Source organism: Physella acuta, unplaced genomic scaffold (genome assembly GCF_028476545.2).
Source record: "Physella acuta isolate Inbredline_101_S28 unplaced genomic scaffold, ASM2847654v3 ptg000200l, whole genome shotgun sequence".
NCBI classification, from domain to species: Eukaryota; Metazoa; Mollusca; class Gastropoda; family Physidae; genus Physella; species Physella acuta.
This window is the reverse complement of record NW_026731719.1, coordinates 758,329-783,511: the sequence shown is the minus strand read 5'-3', so window position 1 is coordinate 783,511 and position 25,183 is coordinate 758,329. Positions and strand designations below refer to the sequence as shown.

The window sequence follows — 25,183 nt, the reverse complement described above, 5'->3', positions numbered from 1 at the left end:
CCCATGCTCCCCCCCCCCCCCCCCCTGCGTACGCTACTGTTCTGACCACTTTTTAAAATCATGATTTAAATTTGTGTTACACCAATGAACAATCGGACCACTTTTTAAAATCATGATTTAAATGTGTGTTACACCAATGAACAATCTGACCACTTTTTAAAATCATGATTTAAATTTGTGTAACACCAAAGAAGAGTCCGACAACCATACCCAGTTACCCGAGCTCATTCAAACTTGAGACAAAGAAAGCAACAAAGCACGTGCTAAGAACATTTAGTAAACAAAATTCTTTCTCCTGCTCTCAAGGACAAGGTCAGGGTTGTCTCTGACGTCATTCTCAAGGGTTGACTTCGGGATGACGCACTGATCTTTAGAGTTGCCGTTCCTAAAGATAAAATAATGTGTTTATTGTGTTAACTTGTACTGTCAAGTATTCATATGACGGGTGCCAGACAATAAAGGCATGACATGGTTTTTTTGTCTCACCTGTCAACAGTAACACCTTTGGTGGGGTCACGTGGGTCAATGTGTTTGATATACATTGCATCCCGTGAACCCATTGACGGACACTCATCGAAATAGTTGTAGGGCAGCAAGAAGAAGGTCAAGTGATTGCCTACAGTTGGGGTCACAGGCAGGTCTTCAGTGTGGGGGATGTGATGCATGCCCCCAGTCAGCCAGAATACCAGGTCCTGGTTGTTAGACGTTAGCAACGGTTGGAACAATTTCAATCAACATTTTAAACTTGTTTGCAAAGATTGTAACAAATTCAATCAACATTAATAATCTGTTTGCAAAGATTGAAACAATTTCAATCAACATTAATAATCTGTTTGCAAAGATTGTAACAATTTCAATCAACATTAATAATCTGTTTGCAAAGATTGTAACAAGCAATTTCAATCAACATTAATAATCTGTTTGCAAAGATTGTAACAAGCAATTTCAATCAACATTAATAATCTGTTTGCAAAGATTGTAACAAGCAATTTCAATCAACATTAATAATCTGTTTGCAAAGATTGTAACAAAATAATTTCAATCAACATTAATAATCTGTTTGCAAAGATTGTAACAAAATAATTTCAATCAACATTAATAATCCGTTTACAAAGATTGTAACAAATTCAATCAACATTAATAATCTGTTTGCAAAGATTGTAACAAGCAATTTCAATCAACATTAATAATCTGTTTGCAAAGATTGTAACAAGCAATTTCAATCAACATTAATAATCTGTTTGCAAAGATTGTAACAATTTCAATCAACATTAATAATCTGTTTGCAAATATTGTAACAATTTCAATCAACATTAATAATCTGTTTGCAAAGATTGTAACAATTTCAATCAACATTAATAATCTGTTTACAAAGATTGTAACAATTTCAATCAACATTAATAATCTGTTTGCAAAGATTGTAACAATTTCAATCAACATTAATAATCTGTTTGCAAAGATTGTAACAATTTCAATCAACATTAATAATCTGTTTACAAAGATTGTGACAATTTCAATCAACATTAATAATCTGTTTACAAAGATTGTAACAAAACAATTTCAATCAACATTAATAATCTGTTTGTAAAGATTGTAACAATTTCAATCAACATTAATAATCTGTTTACAAAGATTGTAACAATTTCAATCAACATTAATAATCTGTTTACAAAGATTGTAACAATTTCAATCAACATTAATAATCTGTTTGCAAAGATTGTAACAATTTCAATCAACATTAATAATCTGTTTACAAAGATTGTAACAAAACGAATTCAATCAACATTAATAATCTGTTTGCAAAGATTGTAACAAAATAAAATAAAAGGTCCTGACCTGGTCAACAATGTCTTCGTCGTCATCATAAAATTTGGTGAAGTTGACCACAGGGTCAAGGCCGTCAAACATGCCGTAGTTGGAGCTAGACCAGATCTCGTCGTCCTTGTGTCTGGTGACCACCATCTGGTGCCGTGCCCAGGGGATGGTGCGCTCATTTCCCTGGTCACGTGGCAACAGGTTGTGAGAGATGCCGTTTAGCTGAATTCTGTTGGTCAATGTTAACTAGTTTACCAGTGGACATTGTCAATGTTACAAACTTAAACAGTGGACATTGTCAATGTTACAAAGTTAAACAGTTGACATTGTCAATGTTACAAAGTTGAACAGTGGACATTGTCAATGTTACAAAGTTAAACAGTAGACATTGTCAATGTTACAAAGTTAAACAGTGGGCATGAGAAAATATTCAACCAACTACACTAGACTAAATTTTTCTATTCATATCCTAGAAAGTAATGTCTAGGTTCGGTCGTCTATCAAGTCTAGGTCAGCTCTATGACCTAACGGCACTGAGTATATTGATTAGATTCCCCTACCTGTAAATTAATGTTGATTAGATTCCCCCACCTGTAACTTAATTTTGATTAGATTCCCCTACCTGTAACTTACGGATATGTTGATTAGATTCCTCTACCTGTAACTTAAGGATATGTTGATTAGATTCACCTACCTGTAACTTAATGTTGATTAGATTCCCCTACCTGTAACTTAATGTTGATTAGATTCCCCTACCTGTAACTTAATGTTGATTAGATTCACCTACCTGTAACTTACGGATATGTTGATTAGATTCACCTACTTGTAACTTAATGTTGATTAGATTCCCCTACCTGTAACTTAATGTTGATTAGATTCCCCTACCTGTAACTTAATGTTGATTAGATTCCCCTACCTGTAACTTACGGATATGTTAATTAAATTCACCTACCTGTAACCTAATGTTGATTAGATTCCCCTACCTGTAACTTAATGTTGATTAGATTCCCCTACCATTAACTTACGGATATGTTGATTAGATTCCCCTACCTGTAACTTACGGATATGTTGATTAGATTCCCCTACCTGTAACTTAATGTTGATTAGATTCCCCTACCTGTAACTTAATGTTGATTAGATTCCCCTACCTGTAACTTACGGGTATGTTGATTAGATTCATCTACCTGTTACTTAATGTTGATTAGATTCCTCTACCTGTAACTTAATGTTGAATAGATTCACCTACCTGTAACTTAATGTTGAATAGATTCACCTACCTGTAACTTAATGTTGAATAGATTCACCTACCTGTAACTTACGGATATGTTGAATAGATTCACCTACCTGTAACTTAATGTTGATTAGATTCCCCTACCTGTAACTTAATGTTTATTAGATTCACCTACCTGTAACTTACGGATATGTGGAATAGATTCACCTACCTGTAACTTAATGTTGATTAGATTCACCTACCTGTAACTTAATCTTGAATAGATTCCCCTACCTGTAACTTACGGATATGTTGATTAGATTCCCCCACCTGTAACTTACGGATATGTGGATTAGATTCACCTACCTGTAACTTAATGTGGAATAGATTCCCCTGCCTGTAACTTACGGATATGTTTATTAGATTCCCCTACCTGTAACTTACGGAAATGTAGATTAGATTCACCTACCTGTAACTTAATGTTGATTAGATTCACCTACCTGTAACTTAATCTTGAATAGATTCCCCCACCTGTAACTTAAGGATATGTTGAATAGATTCACCTACCTGTAACTTAATGTTCAATAGATTCCCCTGCCTGTAACTTACGGATATGTTGATTAGATTCCCCTACCTGTAACTTACGGATATGTTGATTAGATTCACCTACCTGTAACTTAATGTTGAATAGATTCACCTACCTGTAACTTACGGATATGCTGATTAGATTCCCCTACCTGTAACTTACGGATATGTTGATTAGATTCCCCTACCTGTAACTTAATGTTGATTAGATTCCCCTACCTGTAACTTACGGATATGTTGATTAGATTCCCCTACCTGTAACTTAGGGATATGTTGATTAGATTCCCCTACCTGTAACTTAATGTTGATTAGATTCCACTACCTGTAACTTACGGATATGTTGATTAGATTCCCCTACCTGTAACTTAATGTTGATGAGATTCCCCTACCTGTGACTTAATGTTTATTAGATTCGCCTACCTGTAACTTACGGATATGTTGATTAGATTCCCCTATCTGTAACTTACGGAAATGTTGATTAAATTCCCCTACCTGTAACTTAATGTTGAATAGATTCCCCTACCTTTAAATTACGATTATGTTGATTAGATTCCCCTACCTGTAACTAAATGTTGATTAGATTCCCCCACCTGTAACTTACGGATATGTTGATTAGATTCACCCACCTGTAACTTAATGTTGATTAGATTCACCTACCTGTAACTTACGGATATGTTAATTAGATTCACCTACCTGTAACTTAATGTTGATTAAATTCCCCTACCTGTAACTTAATGTTGATTAGATTCCCCTAACTGTAACTTACGGATATGTTGATTAGATTCCCCTACCTGTAACTTAATGTTGATTAGATTCCCCTACCAGTAACTTAATGTTGATTAGATTCACCTACCTGTAACTTACGGATATGTTGATTAGATTCACCTACCTGTAACTTACGGATATGTTGATTAGATTCCCCTACGTGTAACTTAATGTTGATTACATTCCCCTACCTTTAACTTACGGATATGTTGATTAGATTCACCTACCTGTAACTTACGGATATGCTGATTAGATTCACCTACCTGTAACTTACGGATATGTTGATTAGATTCACCTACCTGTAACTTAATGTTGATTAGATTCCTCTACCTGTAACTTAATGTTGATTAGATTCACCTACCTGTAACTTACGGATATGTTGATTAGATTCCCCTACCTGTAACTTACGGATATGTTGATTAGATTCACCTACCTGTAACTTAATGTTGATTAGATTCACCTACCTGTAACTTATGGATATGTTGATTAGATTCACCTACCTGTAACTTACGGATATGCTGATTAGATTCACCTACCTCTAACTTACGGATATGTTGATTAGATTCCCCTACCTGTAACTTAATGTTGATTAGATTCACCTACCTGTAACTTACGGATATGTTGATTAGATTCCCCTACCTCTAACTTACGGATATGTGGATTAGATTCACCTACCTGTAACTTACGTATATGCTAATTAGATTCCCCTACCTGTAACTTAATGTTGATTAGATTCCCCTACCTGTAACTTAATGTTGATTAGATTCCCCTACCTGTAACTTACGGATATGTTGATTAGATTCCCCTACCTGTTACTTAATGTTGATTAGATTCACCTACCTGTAACTTAATGTTGATTAGATTCCCCTACCTGTAACTTACGGATATGTTGATTAGATTCATCTACCTGTAACTTAATGTTGATTAGATTCCCCTACCTGTAACTTAATGTTGAATAGATTCACCTACCTGTAACTTAATGTTGAATAGATTCACCTACCTGTAACTTAATGTTGAATAGACTCACCTACCTGTAACTTACGGATATGTTGATTAGATTCCCCTACCTGTAACTTACGGATATGTTGATTAGATCCCCCTACCTGTAACTTAATGTTGATTAGATTCCCCTACCTGTAACTTAATGTTTATTAGATTCACCTACCTGTAACTTACGGATATGTGGATTAGATTCACCTACCTGTAACTTAATGTTGATTAGATTCACCTACCTGTAACTTAATCTTGAATAGATTCCCCTACCTGTAACTTACGGATATGTTGATTAGATTCCCCCACCTGTAACTTACGGATATGTTGAATAGATTCACCTACCTGTAACTTAATGTTGATTAGATTCCCTTACCTGTAACTTAATGTTGATTAGATTCCCCTACCTGTAACTTACGGATATGTTGATTAGATTCTTCTACCTGTAACTTAATGTTGATTAGATTCCCCTACCTGTAACTTAATGTTGAATAGATTCACCTACCTGTAACTTAATGTTGAATAGATTCACCTACCTGTAACTTAATGTTGAATAGATTCCCCTACCTGTAACTTACGGATATGTTGATTAGATTCCCCCACCTGTAACTTACGGATATGTGGATTAGATTCACCTACCTGTAACTTAATGTTGAATAGATTCCCCTATCTGTAACTTACTATTATGTTGATTAGATTCACCTACCTGTAACTTACGGATATGTTGAATAGATTCACCTACCTGTAACTTAATGTTGATTAGATTCCCCTACCTGTAACTTAATGTTGATTAGATTCCCCTACCTGTAACTTACGGATATGTTGATTAGATTCATCTACCTGTAACTTAATGTTGATTAGATTCCCCTACCTGTAACTTAATGTTGAATAGATTCACCTACCTGTAACTTAATGTTGAATAGATTCACCTACCTGTAACTTAATGTTGAATAGATTCACCTACCTGTAACTTACGGATATGTTGATTAGATTCCCCTACCTGTAACTTACGGATATGTTGATTAGATCCCCCTACCTGTAACTTAATGTTGATTAGATTCCCCTACCTGTAACTTAATGTTTATTAGATTCACCTACCTGTAACTTACGGATATGTTGATTAGATTCCCCCACCTGTAACTTACGGATATGTGGATTAGATTCACCTACCTGTAACTTAATGTTGAATAGATTCCCCTATCTGTAACTTACTATTATGTTGATTAGATTCACCTACCTGTAACTTACGGATATGTTGAATAGATTCACCTACCTGTAACTTAATGTTGAATAGATTCCCCTGCCTGTAACTTACGGATATGTTTATTAGATTCCCCTACCTGTAACTTACGGATATGTTGATTAGATTCACCTACCTGTAACTTAATATAGATTAGATTCACCTACCTGTAACTTAATCTTGAATAGATTCCCCCACCTGTAACTTAAGGATATGTTGAATAGATTCACCTACCTGTAACTTAATGTTCAATAGATTCCCCTGCCTGTAACTTACGGATATGTTGATTAGATTCCCCTACCTGTAACTTACGGATATGTTGATTAGATTCACCTACCTGTAACTTAATGTTGAATAGATTCACCTACCTGTAACTTACGGATATGCTGATTAGATTCCCCTACCTGTAACTTACGGATATGTTGATTAGATTCCCCTACCTGTAACTTAATGTTGATTAGATTCACCTACCTGTAACTTACGGAAATGTTGATTAGATTCCCCTACCTGTAACTTACGGATATGTTGATTAGATTCCCCTACCTGTAACTTAATGTTGATTAGATTCCACTACCTGTAACTTACGGATATGTTGATTAGATTCCCCTACCTGAAACTTAATGTTGATGAGATTCCCCTACCTGTGACTTAATGTTTATTAAATTCGCCTACCTGTAACTTACGGATATGTTGATTAGATTCCCCTATCTGTAACTTACGGAAATGTTGATTAAATTCCCCTACCTGTAACTTAATGTTGAATAGATTCCCCTACCTGTAACTTACGATTATGTTGATTAGATTCCCCTACCTGTAACTAAATGTTGATTAGATTCCCCTACCTGTAACTTACGGATATGTTGATTAGATTCACCTACCTGTAACTTAACGTTGATTAGATTCACCTACCTGTGACTTACGGATATGTTAATTAAATTCACCTACCTGTAACTTAATGTTGATTAGATTCCCCTACCTGTAACTTAATGTTGATTAGATTCCCCTACCTGTAACTTAATGTTGATTAGATTCCCCTACCTGTAACTTAATGTTGATTAGATTCCCCTACCTGTAACTTAATGTTGATTAGATTCCCCTACCTGTAACTTACGGATATGTTGATTAGATTCCCCTACCTGTAACTATATTTTGATAGATTCCCCTACCTGTAACTTAATGTTGATTAGATTCACCTACCTGTAACTTACGGATATGTTGATTAGATTCCCCTACGTGTAACTTAATGTTGATTACATTCCCCTATCTTTAACTTACGGATATGTTGATTAGATTCACCTACCTGTAACTTACGGATATGCTGATTAGATTCACCTACCTGTAACTTACGGATATGTTGATTAGATTCACCTACCTGTAACTTAATGTTGATTAGATTCCTCTACCTGTAACTTAATGTTGATTAGATTCACCTACCTGTAACTTACGGATATGTTGATTAGATTCCCCTACTTGTAACTTACGGATATGTTGATTAGATTCACCTACCTGTAACTTAATGTTGATTAGATTCACCTACCTGTAACTTATGGATATGCTGATTAGATTCACCTACCTCTAACTTACGGATATGTTGATTAGATTCACCTACCTGTAACTTAATGTTGATTAGATTCACCTACCTGTAACTTACGGATATGTTGATTAGATTCCCCTACCTCTAACTTACGGATATGTGGATTAGATTCACCTACCTGTAACTTACGTATATGCTAATTAGATTCCCCTACCTGTAACTTAATGTTGATTAGATTCCCCTACCTGTAACTTAATGTTGATTAGATTCCCCTACCTGTAACTTACGGATATGTTGATTAGATCCCCCTACCTGTTACTTAATGTTGATTAGATTCACCTACCTGTAACTTACGGATATGTTGATTAGATTCCCCTACCTGTAACTTACGGATATGTTGATTAGATTCCCCTACCTGTAACTTACGGATATGTTGATTAGATTCCCCTACCTGTAACCCTTGAGCTCATTAAATTTGGATTTCTTGGCCTCGTTGTGTACGACAAGATACTTTGGCGTGTGAAAGTTGTAGTCGTAGACAGCTTCTCGCTCCGTTTTCTTCAGGTTTCTCGTGTACTTTGTTTGCTGGTACATCATGCCTGGGTTCTTTTCTCAGATCAATCAAGTTTAAAGTTAGCTTTTTACTCACACTTGCATTCTATGTGTGCATCATGTTTTCATACATTCGATGGGAATATAAATGTACTAGTATTACGTGTTTAAATGCTGCATAACCCTAAGTGCACTAGCCTAAAGCCAAACTAACCTAAACTTAACAAATCTAAACCTAACCGTGCCGTCCATCAGACGGTATTAACCGCAACCTAATTTAAACATAATCCTATCCTCAACCAAATTTAAACCTAACACCAACCCTCAACTAAATTTAAACCTAACCCTAACCTCAACCAAATTTAAACCTAACCCTAACCTCAACCAAATTTAAACATAATCCTAACCTCAACCAAATTTAAACCTAACACTAACCCTCAACTAAATTTAAACATAACCCTAACCCCAACTAAATTTAAACCTAACACTAACCTCAACCAAATTTAAACCTAACCCTAACCTCAACTAAATTTAAACCTAACCCTAACCTCAACTAAATTTAAACCTAACCCTAACCTCAACTAAATTTAAACCTAACCCTAACCTCAACCAAATTTAAACCTAATTCTAACCTCAACTAAATTTAAACCTAACCCTAACCTCAACTAAATTTAAACCTAATCCTAACCTCAACCAAATTTAAACCTAACACTAACCCTCAACTAAATTTAAACCTAACCCTAACCTCAACCAAATTTAAACCTAATTCTAACCTCAACTAAACTTAAACCTAACCCTAACCTCAAATAAATTTAAACCTAACCCTAACCTCAACCAAATTTAAACCTAATCCTAACCTCCACTAAATTTAAACCTAATCCTAACCTCAACTAAATTTATACCTAACCCTAACTAAATTTATACCTAACCTCAACTAAATATAAACCTAAACCTAACCTCAACCCTTACCTCTCTGATTGAAACTACTTCGTTGACGATGTCCAGAGTCTCATAACGGTTAGACGTACCACCCACATCCAGGTCAGCTTTAAAGTGGGCCATGTGGTGGTGGACACTTCCGGTCAGTGATTTCTCAAGTTTAAAGCCATAGGACTTCTCAAGGTCAGAGTAAAAGCTGGACTGGATGTAACCTGGACAAACATGGACTGGATGTAACATTTGCAGGCATAAACATGGACTGGATGTAACATTAGGAGACATAAACATGAACTTGATGTAATATTTGCAGGCATAAACATGGACTGGATGTAATATTTAGTGAAAGAAACATGGTTTGGATAAATAAAAAGTGATAGAAACACGAACTGGGTATAAAATGTTGGTGTAAAAGTTAGACTCAACTTTCCTATGCTTATTAACTAGTTTATTACACAGAACTCACCTGTGCTCATTAATCTCGCCTCGACAACGCCATTTTGATGGAAGATGAAGTCTATGATGTAATCATAGTTGCCAATTGTCAACGCGGATCTGTAGGCGAAAATTCAGAGCAATTGTCATTCATTTGTTTCATTCATTTGTTTGATTCATTTGTTTCATTCATTTGTTTCAATCATTTGTTTCATTTATTCATTTCATTCATTTGTTTCATTCATTTGTTTCATTCATTAGAAAATACCTTAATGTGAGTACAGAATCCAACATGCCGCCATAGAACAAACCTTAATGTGAGTACAGAATCCAACATGCCGCCATAGAACAAACCTTAGTGTGAGTACAGAATCCAACATGCAGCCATAGAACAAACCTTAGTGTGAGTACAGAATCCAACATGCCACCATAGAACAAACCTTAGTGTGAGTACAGAATCCAACATGCCACCATAGAACAAACCTTAGTGTGAGTACAGAATCCAACATGCCGCCATAGAACAAACCTTAATGTGAGTACAGAATCCAACATGCCACCATAGAACAAACCTTAGTGTGAGTACAGAATCCAACATGCCGCCATAGAACAAACCTTAATGTGAGTACAGAATCCAACATGCCGCCATAGAACAAACCTTAATGTGAGTACAGAATCCAACATGCCGCCATAGAACAAACCTTAATGTGAGTACAGAATCCAACATGCCGCCATAGAACAAACCTTAGTGTGAGTACAGAATCCAACATGCCACCATAGAACAAACCTTAATGTGAGTACAGAATCCAACATCCCACCATAGAACAAACCTTAGTGTGAGTACAGAATCCAACATGCAACCATAGAACAAACCTTAATGTGAGTACAGAATCCAACATGCCGCCATAGAACAAACCTTAGTGTGAGTACAGAATCCAACATGCCGCCATAGAACAAAGTGTGAGTAAAGAATCCAACATGCCGCCATATAACAAAATGTGAGTACAGAATCCAACATGCCGCCATAGAACAAACCTTAGTGTGAGTACAGAATCCAACATGCCGCCATAGAACAAAGTGTGAGTACAGAATCCAACATGCCACCATAGAACAAACCTTAGTGTGAGTACAGAATCCAACATGCCACCATAGAACAAACCTTAGTGTGAGTACAGAATCCAACATGCCACCATAGAACAAACCTTAGTGTGAGTACAGAATCCAACATGCAGCCATAGAACAAACCTTAGTGTGAGTACAGAATCCAACATGCCGCCATAAAACAAACCTTAATGTGAGTACAGAATCCAACATGCCGCCATAGAACAAACCTTAATGTGAGTACAGAATCCAACATGCCGCCATAGAACAAACCTTAGTGTGAGTACAGAATCCAACATGCCGCCATAGAACAAACCTTAGTGTGAGTACAGAATCCAACATGCCGCCATAGAACAAACCTTAGTGTGAGTACAGAATCCAACATGCCACCATAGAACAAACCTTAGTGTGAGTACAGAATCCAACATGCCGCCATAGAACAAAGTGTGAGTACAGAATCCAACATGCCGCCATAGAACAAACCTTAGTGTGAGTACAGAATCCAACATGCCGCCATAAAACAAACCTTAATGTGAGTACAGAATCCAACATGCCGCCATAGAACAAACCTTAATGTGAGTACAGAATCCAACATGCCGCCATAGAACAAACCTTAGTGTGAGTACAGAATCCAACATGCCGCCATAGAACAAACCTTAGTGTGAGTACAGAATCCAACATGCCGCCATAGAACAAACCTTAGTGTGAGTACAGAATCCAACATGCCACCATAGAACAAACCTTAGTGTGAGTACAGAATCCAACATGCCGCCATAGAACAAAGTGTGAGTACAGAATCCAACATGCCGCCATAGAACAAACCTTAATGTGAGTACAGAATCCAACATGCCGCCATAGAACAAACCTTAGTGTGAGTACAGAATCCAACATGCCGCCATAGAACAAACCTTAGTGTGAGTACAGAATCCAACATGCCGCCATAGAACAAAGTGTGAGTACAGAATCCAACATGCCGCCATAGAACAAACCTTAGTGTGAGTACAGAATCCAACATGCCGCCATAGAACAAACCTTAGTGTGAGTACAGAATCCATCATGCCGCCATAGAACAAACCTTAGTGTGAGTACAGAATCCAACATGCCGCAGTAGAACGAACCTTAATGTGAGTACAGAATCCAACATGCCGCCATAGAACAAAGTGTGAGTACAGAATCCAATATGCCGCAGTAGAACGAACCTTAATGTGAGTACAGAATCCAACATGCCATCATAGAACAAACCTTAATGTGAGTACAGAATCCAACATGCCATCATAGAACAAACCTTAGTGTGAGTACAGAATCCAACATGCCATCATAGAACAAACCTTAGTGTGAGTACAGAATCCAACATGCCACCATAGAACAAACCTTAATGTGAGTACAGAATCCAACATGCCGCCATAGAACAAACCTTAATGTGAGTACAGAATCCAACATGCCGCCATAGAACAAACCTTAATGTGAGTACAGAATCCAACATGCCGCCATAGAACAAACCTTAGTGTGAGTACAGAATCCAACATGCCGCCATAGAACAAACCTTAGTGTGAGTACAGAATCCAACATGCCACCATAGAACAAACCTTAATGTGAGTACAGAATCCAACATGCCGCCATAGAACAAACCTTAATGTGAGTACAGAATCCAACATGCCGCCATAGAACAAACCTTAGTGTGAGTACAGAATCCAACATGCCACCATAGAACAAACCTTAGTGTGAGTACAGAATCAAACATGCAGCCATACAACAAACCTTAGTGTGAGTACAGAATCCAACATGCCACCATAGAACAAACCTTAGTGTGAGTACAGAATCCAACATGCAGCCATACAACAAACCTTAGTGTGAGTACGGAATCCAACATGCCACCATAGAACGAACCAGCTTCCTTCTCATAGGACGAGTGTCTCCTAAGCGGGTAACCGTTGTTGATCTCGAACAGACAGAAAGTGGCGTCAAAGACTCCAGGTTCGTCTTGGTGCTGACTCCAGAATGTCTAGACCAGAGATTTTATGTTATTGTACTTAATTACACAAACAATTGGTACTAATCAAACTTTCTTTATTTGATGCAGTAGTAATGAAGAGGTTCAGGATAGAGTCAGAAATAGAAAGCACCTGGTTGACAAGGGTAGAGAACTCAGGGCAGTCACCCCCCGGTACCATGGACTTGGAGTGAGACCCCAGTAGCACGCCACTGTCCACGTAGTTTGTTATTTGCTGGGGAAAATAAAAACCATCACAGTTTCATGTTCATAAGTAAAGTGTGTCCAAGAATATTTGCTTTAATGCGACATCAGCGCTGGGTACAAGACTTACTGACATAGGGGCCCCACCGGAATAAAACACCGATATCTCAGCCAGACCAAACTCGTAAGCGATTCTCTCCCCTTTAAACCTGACGTCATAGAGCGAAGGTCCAGTCAGTGCTGACATCCGGAAGTTGAAGGTCCAGCCCATATACTCCACCTGGTGGTCAAAGACTAAATCAACACAGCATCAACAACACTAAACTAATAGGACTTCGATCAACAACACTAAACTAATAGGACTTAGATCAACAACACTAAACTAATAGGACTTAGATCAACAACACTAAACTAATAGGACTTAGATCAACAACACTAAACTAATAGGACTTAGATCAACAACACTAAACTAATAGGACTTAGTTCAACAACACTAAACTAATAGAAATTAGATCAACAACACTAAACTAATACGACTTAGATCAACAACACTAAACTAATAGGACTTAGTTCAACAACACTAAACTAATAGGACTTAGCTTAACAGCACTAAACTAATAGGACTTAGATCAACAACACTAAACTAATAGGACTTAGATCAACAACACTAAACTAATAGGACTTATTATGGTTTTATATTCATTCTTTGCATATGACGTAGTCAGTAACGATTTCAACCTGTTGAAACCTTCGTGTAGATTGAGCGAACAAGATTTATTTTGATTATCTCCCCTAACCTACCTTCCTGTGAGTGAGTAAGATTTATTTTGATTATCTCCCCTAACCTACCTTTCTGTGAATGAGTAAGATTTATTTTGATTATCTCCCCTAGCTTACCTTTCTGTGAGTGAGTAAGATTTATTTTGATTATCTCCCCTAACTTACCTTCCTGTGTTTGAGTGAGTAAGATTTATTTTGATTATCTCCCCTAACTTACCTTCCTGTGTTTGAGTGAGTAAGATTTATTTTGATTATCTCCCCTAACTTACCTTCCTGTGTTTGAGTGAGTACCTCTTGCCGTCTGGCTCTACCTGTACCGGTGCTCTCTGTGGTTTCTTGGGTAAAGGCTGTCCTCGTCTGTACAAAGTGCTAAATAGTTTGTTGGTCTCTTTTGGCTTGACCACTTGCACCGTGGGGATTCTGGGAAGAGAAGATAAATATTGGTAAATATAACGTATGCCTTAGATTAAATGTCTCGAAAATTCTGCAATGGCTCATACACATTATTGTAATCAGAAATTAAAATATAAAAATATTTATGTTTACATCACTATTCGTTTTCAAATAATTGTAATTAAATCTTTTAAATAGAAGAAGCGATAATTCTTTAGGGAGATTTTATTGTCAAAGGCTAGGAATGGAGCACATTGTTTAGTAGACTGTGGTTAATCCTTGTTTATATGCTGTTGTGTTGGGCGTTAAAGTATCAAGGGGGGGTGGAGGGTGCTAAGGGACATGGTGGGTGGATGTCTGTGAAGGTGTGAGCCAATGTGTTTGTGTATGTGAGCCAATGTGTTTGTGTATGTGAGCCAATGTGTTTGTGTATGTGAGCGAATGTGTTTGTGTATGTGAGCCAATGGGTTTGTGTATGTGAGCCAATGGGTTTGTGTATCATGTGATACCAACACGCTATAAATAGCTTCAGATTTTACTTGTGATTGTTGTATCCGTCTACCAGCTCTTCCACAGTGTCGTATATCCTGCCAGCGTACCAAATCTTCTCCACCTTCCACTTTCTGGGATTCGAACCCTCGAGGTTACACAGGACGCCAAAGTCGACAGGGTGCAGTAGGTAGAAGGGGATATTGTACATGGCGAACAGCCACATTCGCCTGCGTTCAGAGAAGACACTTTGATACATGGCCAACAGACAGGACACACTTTGAACTTGCTGTTCTAATCAGGCCAGTTATTACCTTTGGTTAGTGCTGTTCAACAGCCCTGTACCCACGGGTATGGGGTTGGTGCCCAGACAGTCGCTAGGGTTAGAAGCACAGCCTGTAAACGTTGCGTTGTAGCTTTCACGCAGAATGTGACCCACCTTGAGAACAGACGACAACATCTTCACAAATACAACATCATTTAAAATCAATGGTTGCCAACATTTATATCACAGAGATTCCTTTATAGCTATCTTTCGTTATGTAGAAATAAAAGTATATATATATATATATATATATATATATATATATATATATATATATGCGTGCTTGTGTGTATGTGTCTGTATGGGTGTCTGTATTAAAAGATCATCAAATCTTTATTTACTGTCGCGCTTTGTTTTGTATGCTAATAAAACATTGTGTTAAACGTATGGTAGGATGACAATAAATATCTTACTTGAACATCGAGAGGTTGAAATATGTGTTCACTGATGGCATCAAAGTCCATTTTACTGAACAACCTGTGGGCCAGGGATTGGGGGTCAATTTATATAGGTGAGGGTCAAGTTATATAGGTGAGGGTCAATTTATATAGGTGAGGGTTAATTTATATAGGTGAGGGTCAATTTATATAGGTGAGGGTCAATTTATATAGGTTAGGGTCAAGTTATATAGGTGAGGGTCAATTTATATAGGTTAGGGTCAAGTTATGTAGGTGAGGGTCAATTTATATAGGTGAGGGTCAATTTATATAGGTGAGGGTCAATTTATATAGGTGAGGGTCAATTTATATAGGTGAGGGTCAATTTATATAGGTGAGGGTCAATTTATATAGGTGAGGGTCAATTTATATAGGTGAGGGTCAATTTATATAGGTGAGGGTCAATTTATATAGGTGAGGGTCAATTTATATAGGTGAGGGTCAAAATATATAGGACAAGTCTTAAACTATAGATAAAAGTATTTTTCTTTAAAGTCAATGAACTTCCTAAGCAAAACATTGCAGCAACACTGTCCCACAACAATTCACTAACAGCCGTAGACTCAAGCGCTTCCAATGTTCCTCGGGAATAGAGTGTATCTCTACTTTAAACAACAACTACATTTTTTCACCAATACTGTGAACACGTAGACAATCTACATTTCATACAAATGTCGAAATACATCCGAAAAACGGACATCCCACAAATATCTAAAGGCATCCTACATATGTTCCTAGATATGGTAAAAATCTTCATATTCCACAAGGATTCTTTTATTTCTACATCAATACACACACCACTTCCACACCAAACTACCCTTCCCCACACTACCCCACACCACACAAACCTTCCCCCACACAGACGCACATCACCGAATAAAACATTTAAAAATGTCAGCACCTCAAAGAGAACTCGACTGGGTTCCTTCTGTTTCTAATCTTAAGCAGGTCGCAACTTTTGACGCCAGGCAGAGGTCCACAGACATATTCTTCTACCACAGGGGGGTCAAGGTCACCACGATTCATCATCACACGTGCATACCTGGCAGGTTGCTTACCTGAAGCAAGATTTGTTGTCATTTGTCATCATTAGCGTGACATGACGTCAGCATTGTGACAGGGGGTCAATTGTGTGTCAATACGTCAATAGTGTGAAGTCAATAGTGTGACGTCAATACTAAAGAAATAAACAGGATCGAACTCTTATTTATTCGCTATGCCTGATAGAAATATTCTGTTCTTTGACAACAAGATTTGAGTATAATTCATTTAGGCGCGGTAAACATATACTGAGAAGCTTTAGAGACACCTCTTGGTGGCATATATAGAGATCTCAGCGTGTTTGACGAGAGAAGCTTTACTTAACACATTTCTAGAACGACACACGAAATTACCCATAGAATCCAGGAATTTGAGAACCTCTGATTTCTTAGGCAGGTACAGATCAGCCATGTAGATAAAGCTGGAGCTGACGGTGGCTGTGCTCGTGTTGGCGGCTCGGATATTAGGATCTTTCTCCAGGAACTTACGGAGCTGTAAACATATGGGTATCAATTGGGATATTAGGATCTTTCTCCAAGAACTTACGGAGCTGTAAACATATGGGTATCAATTGGGATATTAGGATCTTTCTCCAGGAACTTACGGAGCTGTAAACATATGGGTATCAATTGGGATATTAGGATCTTTCTCCAGGAACTTACGGAGCTGTAAATATATGGGTATCAATTGGGATGTTAGGATCTTTCTCCAGGAACTTACGGAGCTGTAAACATATGGGTATCAATTGGGATATTAGGATCTTTCTCCAGGAACTTACGGAGCTGTAAACATATGGGTATCAATTGGGATATTAGGATCTTTCTCCAGGAACTTACGGAGCTGTAAACATATGGGTATCAATTGGGATATTAGGATCTTTCTCCAGGAACTTACGGAGCTGTAAACATATGGGTATCAATTGGGATGTTAGGATCTTTCTCCAGGAACTTACGGAGCTGTAAACATATGGGTATCAATTGGGATATTAGGATCTTTCTCCAGGAACTTACGGAGCTGTAAACATATGGGTATCAATTGGGATATTAGGATCTTTCTCCAGGAACTTACGGAGCTGTAAACATATGGGTATCAATTGGGATATTAGGATCTTTCTCCAGGAACTTACGGAGCTGTAAACATATGGGTATCAGTTGGGATATTAGGATCTTTCTCCAGGAACTTACGGAGCTGTAAACATATGGGTATCAATTGGGATATTAGGATCTTTCTCAAGGAACTTACGGAGCTGTAAACATATGGGTATCAGTTGGGATATTAGGATCTTTCTCCAGGAACTTACGGAGCTGTAAACATATGGGTATCAATTGGGATATTAGGATCTTTCTCCAGGAACTTACGGAGCTGTAAACATATGGGTATCAATTGGGATATTAGGATCTTTCTCCAGGAACTTACGGAGCTGTAAACATATGGGTATCAATTGGGATATTAGGATCTTTCTCCAGGAACTTACGGAGCTGTAAACATATGGGTATCAATTGGGATATTAGGATCTTTCTCCAGGAACTTACGGAGCTGTAAACATATGGGTATCAATTGGGATATTAGGATCTTTCTCCAGGAACTTACGGAGCTGTAAACATATGGGTATCAATTGGGATATTAGGATCTTTCTCCAGGAACTTACGGAGCTGTAAACATATGGGTATCAATTGGGATATTAGGATCTTTCTCCAGGAACTTACGGAGCTGTAAACATATGGGTATCAATTGGGATATTAGGATCTTTCTCCAGGAACTTACGGAGCTGTAAACATATGGGTATCAATTGGGATATTAGGATATTTCTCCAGGAACTTACGGAGCTGTAAACATATGGGTATCAATTGGGATATTAGGATCTTTCTCCAGGAACTTACGGAGCTGTAAACATATGGGTATCAATTGGGATATTAGGATATTTCTCCAGGAACTTACGGAGCTGTAAACATATGGGTATCAATTGGGATATTAGGATCTTTCTCCAGGAACTTACGGAGCTGTAAACATATGGGTATCAATTGGGATATTAGGATCTTTCTCCAGGAACTTACGGAGCTGTAAACATATGGGTATCAATTGGGATATTAGGATCTTTCTCCAGGAACTTACGGAGCTGTAAACATATGGGTATCGATTGGGATATTAGGATCTTTCTCCAGGAACGTACGGAGCTGTAAACATATGGGTATCGATTGGGATATTAGGATCTTTCTCCAGGAACTTACGGAGCTGTAAACATATGGGTATCAATTGGGATATTAGGATCTTTCTCCAGGAACTTACGGAGCTGTAAACATATGGGTATCGATTGGGATATTAGGATCTTTCTCCAGGAACTTACGGAGCTGTAAACATATGGGTATCGATTGGGATATTAGGATCTTTCTCCAGGAACTTACGGAGCTGTAAACATATGGGTATCGATTGGGATATTAGGATCTTTCTCCAGGAACTTACGGAGCTGTAAACATATGGGTATCAATTGGGATATTAGGATCTTTCTCCAGGAACTTACGGAGCTGTAAACATATGGGTATCAATTGGGATATTAGGATCTTTCTCCAGGAACTTACGGAGCTGTAAACATATGGGTATCAATTGGGATATTAGGATCTTTCTCCAGGAACTTACGGAGCTGTAAACATATGGGTATCAATTGGGATATTAGGATCTTTCTCCAGGAACTTACGGAGCTGTAAACATATGGGTATCACTTTGGGTTATTAGGATCTTTCTCCAGGAACTTACGGAGCTGTAAACATATGGCTATCAATTGGGATATTAGGATCTTTCTCCAGGAACTTACGGAGCTGTAAACATATGGGTATCAATTGGGATATTAGGATCTTTCTCCAGGAACTTACGGAGCTGTAAACATATGGGTATCAATTGGGATATTAGGATCTTTCTCCAGGAACTTACGGAGCTGTAAACATATGGGTATCAATTGGGATATTAGGATCTTTCTCCAGGAACTTACGAAGCTGTAAACATATGGGTATCAATTGGGATATTAGGATCTTTCTCCAGGAACTTACGGAGCTGTAAACATATGGGTATCAATTGGGATATTAGGATCTTTCTCCAAGAACTTACGGAGCTGTAAACATATAGGTATCAATGGGGATATTAGGATCTTTCTCCAGGAACTCACGGAGCTGTAAACATATGGGTATTAATTGGGATATTAAGATCTTTCTCCATGAACTTACGGAGCTGTAAACATATGGGTATCAATTGGGATATTAGGATCTTTCTCCAGGAACTTACGGAGCTGTAAACATATGGGTATCAATTGGGATATTAGGATCTTTCTCCAAGAACTTACGGAGCTGTAAACATATGGGTATCAATTGGGATATTAGGATCTTTCTCCAGGAACTTACGGAGCTGTAAACATATGGGTATCAATTGCGATATTGGGATATTAGGATCTTTCTCCAGGAACTTACGGAGCTGTAAACATATGGGTATCAATTGGGATATTAGGATCTTTCTCCAAGAACTTACGGAGCTGTAAACATATGGGTATCAATTGGGATATTAGGATCTTTCTCCAGGAACTTACGGAGCTGTAAACATATGGGTATCAATTGGGATATTAGGATCTTTCTCCAGGAACTTACGGAGCTGTAAACATATGGGTATCAATTGGGATATTAGGATCTTTCTCCAGGAACTTACGGAGCTGTAAACATGGGTATCACTTTGGGTTATTAGGATCTTTCTCCAGGAACTTACGGAGCTGTAAACATATGGCTATCAATTGGGATATTAGGATCTTTCTCCAGGAACTTACGGAGCTGTAAACATATGGGTATCAATTGGGATATTAGGATCTTTCTCCAGGAACTTACGGAGCTGTAAACATATGGGTATCAATTGGGATATTAGGATCTTTCTCCAGGAACTTACGGAGCTGTAAACATATGGGTATCAATTGGGATATTAGGATCTTTCTCCAGGAACTTACGAAGCTGTAAACATATGGGTATCAATTGGGATATTAGGATCTTTCTCCAGGAACTTACGGAGCTGTAAACATATGGGTATCAATTGGGATATTAGGATCTTTCTCCAAGAACTTACGGAGCTGTAAACATATGGGTATCAATGGGGATATTAGGATCTTTCTCCAGTAACTCACGGAGCTGTAAACATATGGGTATTAATTGGGATATTAAGATCTTTCTCCATGAACTTACGGAGCTGTAAACATATGGGTATCAATTGGGATATTAGGATCTTTCTCCAGGAACTTACGGAGCTGTAAACATATGGGTATCAATTGGGATATTAGGATCTTTCTCCAAGAACTTACGGAGCTGTAAACATATGGGTATCAATTGGGATATTAGGATCTTTCTCCAGGAACTTACGGAGCTGTAAACATATGGGTATCAATTGCGATATTGGGATATTAGGATCTTTCTCCAGGAACTTACGGAGCTGTAAACATATGGGTATCTATTGGGATATTAGGATCTTTCTCCAAGAACTTACGGAGCTGTAAGCATATGGGTATCAATTGGGATATTAGGATCTTTCTCCAGGAACTTACGGAGCTGTAAACATATGGGTATCAATTGGGATATTAGGATCTTTCTCCAGGAACTTACGGAGCTGTAAACATATGGGTATCAATTGGGATATTAGGATCTTTTTCCAAGAACTTACGGAGCTGTAAACATATGGGTATCAATTGGGATATTAGGATCTTTCTCCAGGAACTTACGGAGCTGTAAACATATGGGTATCAATTGGGATATTAGGATCTTTCTAAAGGAACTTACGGAGCTGTAAACATATGGGTATCAATTGGGATATTAGGATCTTTCTCCAGGAACTTACGGAGCTGTAAACATATGGGTATTAATTGGGATATTAGGATCTTTCTCCAGGAACTTACGGAGCTGTAAACATATGGGTATCAATTGGGATATTAGGATCTTTCTCCAGGAACTTACGGAGCTACAAACATATGGGTATCAATTGGGATATTAGGATCTTTCTCCAGGAACTTACGGAGCTGTAAACATATGGGTATCAATTGGGATATTGGGATCTTTTCCAGGAACTTACGGAGCTGTAAACATATGGGTATCAATTGGGATATTAGGATCTTTCTCCAAGAACTTACGGAGCTTTAAACATATGGGTATCAATTGGGATATTGGGATCTTTTTCCAGAGCTGTAAACATATGGGTATCAATTGGGATATTAGGATCTTTCTCCAAGAACTTACGGAGCTGTAAACATATGGGTATCAATTGGGATATTAGGATCTTTCTCCAAGAACTTACGGAGCTGTAAGCATATGGGTATCAATTGGGATATTAGGATCTTTCTCCAGGAACTTACGGAGCTGTAAACATATGGGTATCAATTGGGATATTAGGATCTTTTTCCAAGAACTTACGGAGCTTTAAACATATGGGTATCAATTGGGATATTAGGATCTTTCTCCAGGAACTTACGGAGCTGTAAACATATGGGTATCAATTGGGATATTAGGATCTTTCTAAAGGAACTTACGGAGCTATAAACATATGGGTATCAATTGGGATATTAGGATCTTTCTCCAGGAACTAACGGAGCTGTAAACATATGGGTATTAATTGGGATATTAGGATCTATCTCCAGGAACTTACGGAGCTGTAAACATATGGGTATCAATTGGGATATTAGGATCTTTCTCCAGGAACTTACGGAGCTGTAAACATATGGGTATTAATTGGGATATTAGGATCTTTCTCCAGGAACTTACGGAGCTGTAAACATATGGGTATCAATTGGGATATTAGGATCTTTCTCCAGGAACTTACGGAGCTGTAAACATATGGGTATCAATTGGGATATTAGGATCATTCTCCAGGAACTTACGGAGCTGTAAACAAATGGGAATCAATTGGGATATTAGGATCTTTCTCCAGGAACTTACGGAGCTGTAAACATATAGGTATCAATTGGGATATTGGGATATTAGGATCTTTCTCCAGGAACTTACGGAGCTGTAAACATATGGGTATCAATTGGGATATTAGGATCTTTCTCCAGGAACTTACGGAGCTGTAAACATATGGGTATCAATTGGGATATTAGGATCTTTCTCCGGGAACTTACGGAGCTGTAAACATATGGGTATCAATTTGGATATTAGGATCTTTTTCCAGGAACTTACGGAGCTGTAAACATATGGGTATCAATTGGGATATTAGGATCTTTCTCCAGGAACTTACGGAGCTGTAAACATATGGGTATCAATTGGGATATTAGGATCTTTCTAAAGGAACTTACGGAGCTATAAACATATGGGTATCAATTGGGATATTAGGATCTTTCTCCAGGAACTTACGGAGCTGTAAACATATGGGTATTAATTGGGATATTAGGATCTTTCTCCAGGAACTTACGGAGCTGTAAACATATGGGTATCAATTGGGATATTGGGATCTTTTTCCAGGAACTTACGGAGCTGTAAACATATGGGTATCAATTGGGATATTAGGATCTTTCTCCAAGAACTTACGGAGCTGTAAGCATATGGGTATCAATTGGGATATTAGGATCTTTCTCCAGGAACTTACGGAGCTGTAAACATATGGGTATCAATTGGGATATTAGGATCTTTCTCCAGGAACTTACGGAGCTGTAAACATATGGGTATCAATTGGGATATTAATATCTTTTTCCAAGAACTTACGGAGCTGTAAACATATGGGTATCAATTGGGATATTAGGATCTTTCTCCAGGAACTTACGGAGCTGTAAACATATGGGTATCAATTGGGATATTAGGATCTTTCTAAAGGAACTTACGGAGCTATAAACATATGGGTATCAATTGGGATATTATGATCTTTCTCCAGGAACTTACGGAGCTGTAAACATATGGGTATCAATTGGGATATTAGGATCTTTCTCCAAGAACTAACGGAGCTGTAAGCATATGGGTATCAATTGGGATATTAGGATCTTTCTCCAGGAACTTACGGAGCTGTAAACATATGGGTATCAATTGGGATATTGCGATCTTTCTAAAGTAACTTACGGAGCTGTAAAAAATAAGGTTTAAAGTCACAAGGACTGGGATTTGTAACGTTCCGGGTTGCTTACCTCAGTCATCTCAGCTTTGGTCAAGTCATTGCTTACCTCAGTCATCTCAGCTTTGGTCAAGTCATTGCTTACCTCAGTCATCTCAGCTTTGGTCAAGTCATTGCTTACCTCAGTCATCTCAGCTTTGGTCAAGTCATTGCTTACCTCAGTCATCTCAGCTTTGGTCAAGTCATTGCTTACCTCAGTCATCTCAGCTTTGGTCAAGTCATTGCTTACCTCAGTCATCTCAGCTTTGGTCAAGTCATTGCTTACCTCAGTCGTTTCAGCTTTGGTCAAGTCATGAAACGGGCCAGGCTTTTGCGGCTCTTGCAGGTCGATGATGTTTCCATTTGTGTTGGCGCCTCCACATTCTGATGGTGTCTTTGGACAGCCACTGGCGGCCTGGGTCACAGAGCAACTAATCAGGGCTAGGAACACACACCACGTCGACACCATTTCTTGAGACTACACTGAAACAGAAAAAATCATATGAATATTATCTTAGAAAATAAAATCTAGCTATAAAAATGTGTTGGCGCTTTAAATTGAGTCAAATTAAGATTGGTGGATTCAAATTTTGCATTAAGAAACCAAATATTTGAGCCAAGTAGAGGAAGTATGAGCCAAGTAGAGAAAGTAAACATTTTCCGCATCTTTAGACACGCTGTCAATTATTTAGGAGACAGCTCCGAAACAAACAAGCCTTAAAGCCATGCAAGAATCATGGAGAGCAAAGAAAATCTCATGCAAGACCAAATGCAGACTTCTCAAAAGTAATTTCCATAGTGCTCAACTGTATGGCAGCGAGTGCTGGAACAACCGCAACCAGCAGATCACTGGACTCTTTACAAAATGCGTGTGAAGGATAAAAGGCATCCACTGGGCTAACACCGTCTCAAATGATGGATATTAGGAGAGATGAGAGTGGAAGCAGTTTGTGAACTAATCGAAATCATCAGATGGCGATGCATTGGTCAAGTTGTAAGAATGGTGTCTATGTCTAAGTCTGTATGGTGTCTATGTCTAATGCTGTATGGTGTCTATGTCTAATGTTGTATGGTGTCTATGTCTAATGTTGTATGGTGTCTATGTCTAATGCTGTATGGTGTCTATGTCTAATGTTGTATGGTGTCTATGTCTAATGTTGTATGGTGTCTATGTCTAATGTTGTATGGTGTCTATGTCTAATGTTGTATGGTGTCTATGTCTAATGCTGTATGGTGTCTATGTCTAATGTTGTATGGTGTCTATGTCTAATGTTGTAT

General features: G+C 38.0%; 1 protein-coding gene across 1 annotated transcript; it reads right to left on the bottom strand.

Moving 5' to 3' along the window:
• Positions 1-273: 273 nt before the first annotated feature.
• LOC131937096 (putative amine oxidase [copper-containing]) lies at positions 274-24,374 on the bottom strand. Its single transcript, XM_059294290.1, has 17 exons — positions 23,940-24,374; positions 17,173-17,311; positions 16,680-16,836; positions 15,755-15,818; positions 15,331-15,455; positions 15,067-15,246; positions 14,404-14,554; positions 13,485-13,634; positions 13,284-13,385; positions 12,976-13,162; positions 10,546-10,588; positions 10,094-10,182; positions 9,661-9,842; positions 8,591-8,745; positions 1,837-2,044; positions 487-692; positions 274-385 (listed from the first exon to the last, which is right to left on the bottom strand). Exons 1-17 carry the CDS (start codon positions 24,372-24,374, stop codon positions 274-276), a joined length of 2,685 nt encoding a protein of 894 aa, XP_059150273.1.
• Between the last annotated feature and the right edge of the window lie 809 nt (positions 24,375-25,183).

Excerpts from the sequence above, each read along its gene's own strand:
- LOC131937096 (XM_059294290.1), bottom strand. The coding sequence starts at position 24,374 with ATGGTGTCGACGTGGTGTGTGTTCCTAGCCCTGATTAGTTGCTCTGTG. Across the intron at positions 10,589-12,975 it reads ATGGCTGCATGTTGGATTCT|GTTTGTTCTATGGCGGCATG; the intron begins GTACTCACACTA and ends ACTCACATTAAG. Across the intron at positions 2,045-8,590 it reads AATGAGCTCAAGGGTTACAG|AATTCAGCTAAACGGCATCT; the intron begins GTAGGGGAATCT and ends ATTGACCAACAG.